General features: G+C 35.1%; 1 protein-coding gene across 1 annotated transcript; it reads left to right on the top strand.

The window, feature by feature from the left end:
* The first annotated feature begins 317 nt into the window (after positions 1–317).
* Positions 318–6,336, top strand: LOC136263884 (probable outer membrane protein pmp20). The gene is made up of 2 exons (XM_066058505.1): positions 318–5,497; positions 6,161–6,336. The coding sequence occupies exons 1-2, from the start codon at positions 318–320 to the stop codon at positions 6,231–6,233; spliced, it is 5,253 nt and encodes a 1,750-aa protein (XP_065914577.1). The 3' UTR covers positions 6,234–6,336.
* Positions 6,337–7,789: the final 1,453 nt, after the last annotated feature.

Genomic DNA, 7,789 nt, shown 5'->3' with positions numbered 1-7,789 from the left:
TTTTGGGTGACACACTTTAATTATGTAGCTGGATACCAAGAAAGAGATTCAATGCACTGCAGTACTAGCTATGCATGTAGGGTAAGACATAATGACCCAATATGTACATGTACTGTTTGATTCAATAGAGCAGCTGCAATGTTGAAGGGCATCAATCAAGTTTTATTACAATGAAACAAAGGGCTTGTGCATGGTTTTAATGCAATCATGCATATGGATTCTCTATAGTTTCTGGTATTATAAAAGCTGCAAAATAAATTCAAGTATTACATATCTTCAAGTTTAAATTCACTGTTGCTGTGATAGTCATTGCTGTTATGCAGACAGCCAGGATTGTCAGTATTTTTCTGCTTTGTGTAGTCTTCATAAAGGCTGAAGAAACTATAAATAAAACCTACTCTCAAGAAATTGCCTCAGGTTCAGGGACAGAGTATGATCAGGTAGCATCTTGCTGTGTAATTGGAGAGGCCCCTTTTCACTCAATTGATAATGCAATCCGTAATCTTACAAATAATATCACAATCAAAATTACAGAATCTGATGTTGTGTTACATACTAAAGTGATTGTAGAAAATCTTGACAATATTGCAATAATTGGACATGGAAATTCCACTGTGAACTGTATTGGTATTGGAGCAATAAACTTCATCTCCTGCAACAATGTTACTATTACAGGTGTTGACTGGGAGAGGTGTGGGTCTAGCAATGAGCCATCATATCCAGGAATCAGCTTTTACAAATCATCCAACATTATCATTCAAAGTTGCTCCTTTAATTCCTCAACAGGACAAGCTGTAGTATTCTCAGAAGTTTCAGGAAATATACACATCACCAATTCTGTGTTCACACATAATAAACAACATGGAGGTCATGGTGCAGCAGTGCAGTATTCACCTATGATTGCAGGTTATACCCAAACAAAGTTGGTGATTGACAGCTGTAATTTCTCTTACAATGGAGCCTCCAAAAGTGTCATCTTTATTGGCGATTCAGGAAATAGAGAGCTGCAGTATTCATGCTTGCAAAATTCATGGTTTATTGGCAATGAAGGAGTACCTGTTTATTTGTCTCATCATAAACTACACATTAAAGGTGATGTGCTTTTCAAGCAAAATACTGTGATTGCTGGTGGTGGAATTTTTAGCAGTAGCTCAATTGTTGAATTCAAGGACAAATCTAATGTCATCTTTTGCAATAATCTGGCAAACAAATGTGGCGGAGCTATCTCTCTTAATGATTCCAGAATATATTTTGGAGAAACTTCACTTATAAGGTTTACAAACAATGTGGCCACTTCACACGGTGGTGCACTGTCGTCTTCAAATAATTCTTTTGTATTATTTGGTGGAAGTACAATGGTGACACTTCAAAGCAACGTAGCTGGTACAAGTGGTGGAGCTCTGTATTGTGAAAATTCCAATGTTTTATTTGCTGAAAACTCAACTGTGACGTTCAATAATAACAGTGCTACATTTGGAGGAGCAATACACTCTACAGATTTTTCAGAAGTATCATTTGATGAAAACACTTCAGCAACATTCACAGGTAATGACACTAGTGACAGTGAAGGGGCTGATGAGTCTAATAATAACAGTACCATCACATTTGATAAAACCTCAAAAGTGACATTTAGTGACAATAAAGCTAAATATGGAGGAGCCATGTACTCCAGACATTATTCAAAAATATTGTTTGGTGGAAACACATCAATAATGTTTGGTAACAATGGAGCAAGATATGGAGGAGCACTGTATTCTAGAGGTCATTCAGAAATTTCATGTGATGGAAACGCAACAGTGATATACAACGGTAATAGTGCTAGTGAGAACGGAGGAGCTGTTTATTCATATGTGAACTGTAACATGATATTTGATAGGAACTCAAAGGTGAAATTTAGTGAGAATGAAGCTAAACATGGAGGAGCAGTGTACTGTAGAACTCATTCAAAAATACTGTTCCATGGAAACACATCAGTGATATATAAAGAAAATGATGGTAGCAAGAGTGGAGGAGCTGTTTACTTGTATGGTAATTGCAACATCACTTTTGATGGAAACTCAATGGTGATCTTCACTAACAACACTGCTGCATTTGGTGGAGCAATGTACTCTGGAAGTTATTCAGAAATGACATTTTATGGAAACACAACAGTGGCATATAACGGTAACAATGCCAGTGAAAATGGAGGAGCTGTTAATTCTTATAAGAATGGCAATGTCACACTTGACGGAAACTCTAAAGTGACATTTGGTAGCAATAAAGCTAAATATGGCGGAGCAGTGTTCTCCAGACTATATTCAGAAGTAAGGTTTAGCAGAATTTCAAAAGTGACATTTAGTGACAATGGTGCTAAGCGTGGAGCTGCTGTGTACTCTTACAGTCATTGTCAACTATCATTTCATGGAAACACATCAGTAATGTACAATAGAAATTATGCCAGTGAAAATGGAGGAGCTGTTAGTTCCTTTGTGAACTGTAACATCACATTTAATGGAAACTCCAAAGTGACATTTGGTAGCAATAAAGCTAAATATGGTGGAGCAGTGTTCTCCAGACTATATTCAGAAGTAAGGTTTAGCAGAATTTCAAAAGTGACATTTAGTGACAATGGTGCTAAGCGTGGAGCTGCTGTGTACTCTTACAGTCATTGTCAACTATCATTTCATGGAAACACATCAGTAATGTATAATAGAAATTATGCAAGTGAAAATGGAGGAGCTGTTAGTTCCTTTGTGAACTGTAACGTCACATTTAATGGAAACTCCAAAGTGACATTTAGTGACAACAGAGCTAATAATGGAGGGGCAGTATATTCCAGAGATTATTCACAAATATCATTTAATGAAAACACAAGCGTTACGTATAAAATGAATGAAGCTATTGTAAGTGGAGGTGTTGTTTATTCCCATGAGAAGTGTAGTGTTTTGTTTCACGATAACTCAACAGTGACATTCATTAATAATAGTGCAACAAATGGATCAGCTCTGTACTCAGAAACCTACTCAGATGTATCATTTGATGGAACCTCAAAAGTGACATTTCATGAGAATAAAGCTGTGTTTGGTGGAGCGATGTTCTGTGGCAGTTATTCAGAAGTGTCTTTTGATGGAAACACTGTTGAAGAAGATAGAGCCAGTGCACATGGAGGAGCTCATCACACCCGTAATGTGACATCTGCTGGACATTCATCGGTGAAATTTGTTAACAATGAAGCAAAAACAGGTGGTGCTATGTATTGCAAAGAGTATTCTCTTCTTTTATTTGAAGACAATTCTAAAGTGGAGTTTATAAGTAATATAGCTGAAGACGGTGGAGCTGTAAGTCTTCAACAATCCAGCATAAACTTTGCAACAGGCTCATCTGCAACGTTTGACCATAATTCAGCTAGAAGAAGTGGTGGAGCAATACACCTTGTTGATAATTTTATCATGATGTTTGAAAGCAAATCTTTTGTTATATTTAATCAGAACACTGCTACTCTTCATGGTGGAGCCATTTTTGGTGAACTGAAACAAACTAACAAAAGCAAAATCTTATCCAATACCACAAGTGTTGAGTTTAGCAGCAATACTGCTCTTGTGGGTGATGATGTGTATATGCACATACAAGCATCATGTGATGAAATGTGTCTAAACAGCAGCATGGTGGGTTTGAATGTGACCCACAATAATCCTCCTCGTCATCTAGCTCTGTATAACCCAGCTACCTGTATCACTACTACTAATACAACAAATAATTGTAATACTTACTTTGTGGATAATATAATGCTTGGTCAAAATATTAAAATAAATGCCTGTGTATTAAGCTTTCATGACCAACCTGCTAGGGGAGTGGACTTTGTGGTAAGTGGTGAAAATCATGATCATAATCTTGGTAGGACACAATTTGTGCCAATAGCTTGTAATCTATTTGAAGGGGTCAGTGTAACAGGCAAGGAGACTTCTGACATTACCAATTTCACTATGATGATTACATCATATACAAACAGTGATTTAGAAATTTCTGTCCAGCTGATAGCAGAACTATCTCCCTGTCACCCTGGTTACCACTATGATAATACTACTCAAAAGTGTGTATGCCACGATGACAGTGATATCATGTCTTGTTCTGGTAGCACATCAACTATCAAAAGAGGTTACTGGTTTGGTGTAGTTGATGGCAAATCAACAGTGACAGTTTGTCCTAAAAATTATTGCAATTTTACTTGTTGTGAAACAACTAATGGATTTTATCAGCTCTCACCAGTGAGAATGAATCAGTGTAGTTCACACCGATCTGGTACTGCTTGTGGTAGTTGTGAGGAAGGATATACTCTCTCATTTGATTCTGTAGAATGTGTCAGCTTTGGAAAGTGTACAAATGGACAGACAGTACTGGTTATCGTATTGTCAGTGATATACTGGATAGTTCTGGTTATAGCAGTCTTTATTATGACATACTATCATGTTGAGATTGGTTACTTGTATGTTATTACATACTATTACAGTATGCTGGAAATTTTACTGGGTCAACATTTGTACGCATCACAAACACTGTATACTGCTGTTAGCATTATGTCTAGCATTGCTAAAGTGTCTCCACAATTTCTAGGACAGTTCTGCTTGGTAAAATCTATGATTGGAATTGACCAAGAGTTCATTCATTATGTACATCCACTAGCTGTTACCATTATTGTAGGAATAATCTGCCGGTCAGCAAGAATGTCTTACAAGTTGTCAGCATTTCTAAGTAGAGGAATTATTCGTGTAATATGTTTCCTTCTGCTGTTATCGTACACTTCTGTGACCACAACTTCATTACTGCTGTTGAGATCACTGACATTTCATAATATTGCTAAAGTTTACACTTACCTGTCACCTGACATAGAGTATTTTCATGGCCGTCATCTACCATATGTTATTGTAGCAGCGTTATTTACACTAATGATTGTCATTGGTCTACCACTTCTACTTCTACTCGAACCATTTCTTAATCACAAGATCAATTTCACTAGGTTCAAACCATTGCTTGACCAGTTTCAAGGATGTTACAGAGACAAGTATCGGAGCTTTGCAACTTATTACATGATTTGTCGACTGGTGATAGTTTCAATATTGATAATTAATTCATCCAATGACAACACTTCACAAGTTTTATTACTCACAGCAAACATACTAGTAGCCTTGATACATCTGATAGTCAAACCATACAAGGCTAAAATTCTTAATATCTTTGATGGAGTTGTTTTACAAATAATCGTGTTCATTTCAGTAATATCAATGTATGACAGTTTTGGTTCAGGAGTGTTGTCGGCAATTACCATTCTTTTTGTGATGTTACCATTAATAGCATTTGCTACAATGGAACTGATCATATATAAAGAGAACATTAAGAAAATTGTCACATACTGCAAACCCAAACCTAATACAGCTAAAGACAACAATATAGTTCCACTGAGTAGTGATATTGGTATCATTATAGATGATGTTATGAGAAGAAATGCCACCATAGTTGACATGTAAGTACACTAGCTTTATGTCAATTATATGCATGCGTGTGCACATGTGTGTGCATGTGTATGTGTGTATGTGTGTGTGCATATCAACTTCCACACATATTATAATTATTAATGTTATATGATTTTTTAACTAAGTGGAAATCCTGCTACCAATGCAGTAGCCTTTAACTATTAAAAATATACATAGTAACTTTCCTTTACAATTGATAATCCTAATCAAATTTCCACCAATCATACTGGTATACCATATAGGCATAAAGATACTGAATTGGTGAGATTTTTTTTAATTATTGGACCTTGATAAAAAATCCTTGGAATTAAATTATTGTGAATGAGTAATGGATATCTTTTCCAGAATTACGTACCATGCCAAATTAAAGCTTATAGGACTAATTGAGATGCTCAATGACACTAATACTGGTGATGGCATAGCACATTAAATGGTCTTTAGTATAAATGTAGTTTTATAGTTGAAAGCAACTATTTAAAATAATAAGATCAACTCTTTTCAGCAGCAGTTAATTATTTTGTAATCCCTACTACATTTGCTAGACATAGCATTAGAGTGTTGTTAATTTCGAGCATACAAAAGTAACCACAATTAAATAGCTACATAATAGTGTTCTCTGTATATTATACAATATTGCATTTATCTATATTTAGCCAAAGCTGTGATGATGATGCCACTCACTACCGTGATTCTTTTGTGGAAGTGATGAATGAAATTGAAGACTAATTTTCTACAGTAACTATTATTGACTATTTGTGATGTATCCATATTGCACATTTTACATAACAAGCATCCTTATTACACCTTGTATAGCACAAAAATTCCTTCAAATACGATAATATATATTAAACTTGTATACAATGTAGCCATGTGCACATGCAGCAGAAACTCATATTATGTATTTATATGTTCTACTTGGCTAGTAATTTGGCCGGCTTTTTCAATATTCATGTAGAGGAAAAAGGTGACCAAATTTTTAGCCAATTAGAGTTTAAAGTAACCCACTATAGGAGAATGCATCAGGATGCATGAGTCAATGATAAGAACCAATGTTAATGATCTTTATAAATTGTTGTGAATTAGTTGTAATGACATTCATTCTTGGCCACACTAGATATCAGCTCTTTTAAGTGCTTACTTTTACTTTCTTGGATGTGCCCTTTTTTACTTAATTTCGATAATATGCACACATTATAATTTTATGACCTTTTAGCTGTATATGAGAGAAGATTGGAGAGGAAGCAAAGGAAAGGAAGTAGTACAGAGATGCAAGCTTAATAAGTTTGAAGTTATGTTCATTGGTAGTCTTTGGATTTTGGGAATGGGTTAACTTAATTTTTTGAGCCAAGCAGAAACTGTTCGTAATTACTAATTTCACAAACCATTCAGTGTAGCTGCATTCCATTCTTAATTGTACTTACAACTATTAATGTGCTGTCCAGAAAGGTGAGTACATACACTAATGTATGGGTTAATTAGATATTGTTTGTATGAGGAGTGATTGTTTTATTAGAGTAGTTTATAATGTTATGGAATTATTCTATATTATACCACAATTTGCTTTTTTTTCGTTGTAAAATACTTTTTGTATGCCAAACTTGTATGAAAATTTCTTACACAAAAATTGATCGAACTACTGTAATAGAGCAGTCATTGACGTAAATCATATGAAAATATTTTACACAAAAATTTTTACCATGAAATTTTTTGCACAAAAATAAAGCGAATTACGGTAGCAGTTGCACATGAAGATTTGAAGTGTTTAAACTTGGGTGTTAAAGTTTACAGTAAGAACCATACACATTCTTTAATTTGGCAAAACAAAAGTAGCCATATAATTAGACTTTTACTTGGTAGTTGGTTACTGGACTACTATAACGCCAACATCTTGCTTCTGGACTAGTATCTCCTGTGTATCCAGATCCATTTTTGATTTAATAATGATATGGTAACTGTTGGATTTTTTCGAAGAGGATTGGTTTATCAGGTTAAATCAGGTTAGTAACAAGTGTGAAATATTTGATTCTTGTTGTCACACTGTTAATCTACAAATTGTTTTAATCATGTCAGGGAAATTATTAAGAACAGCCTGGCATATGTTCAATATGTATGCTGGTGTCACCTGAGAAAGTAATTAAGGGCTTGGTGAACATAACATTGTGCATTTGTAGAACATTATCGAGTCGACTTGAAGAAGCCTGTCAGATAACTCTTCACCTTTGAAGGAGTCTTTCAGACGCTGACCCCATGATGTATAAGTTTGATTCTTCATCTAGACATTT

Source organism: Dysidea avara, chromosome 8 (genome assembly GCF_963678975.1).
Source record: "Dysidea avara chromosome 8, odDysAvar1.4, whole genome shotgun sequence".
Lineage (NCBI taxonomy): Eukaryota > Metazoa > Porifera > Demospongiae > Dictyoceratida > Dysideidae > Dysidea > Dysidea avara.
The sequence above is the reverse complement of the archived record's forward strand: the minus strand, read 5'-3'. Positions and strand labels throughout refer to the sequence as shown.

What these genes read in the sequence shown, in the direction of transcription:
- LOC136263884 (XM_066058505.1), top strand. Translation starts at nt 318, where the DNA reads ATGCAGACAGCCAGGATTGTCAGTATTTTTCTGCTTTGTGTAGTCTTC. An exon ending in AATGCCACCATAGTTGACAT is followed by an intron (nt 5,498 to 6,160) that starts GTAAGTACACTA and finishes ATCTATATTTAG; the next exon opens with CCAAAGCTGTGATGATGATG.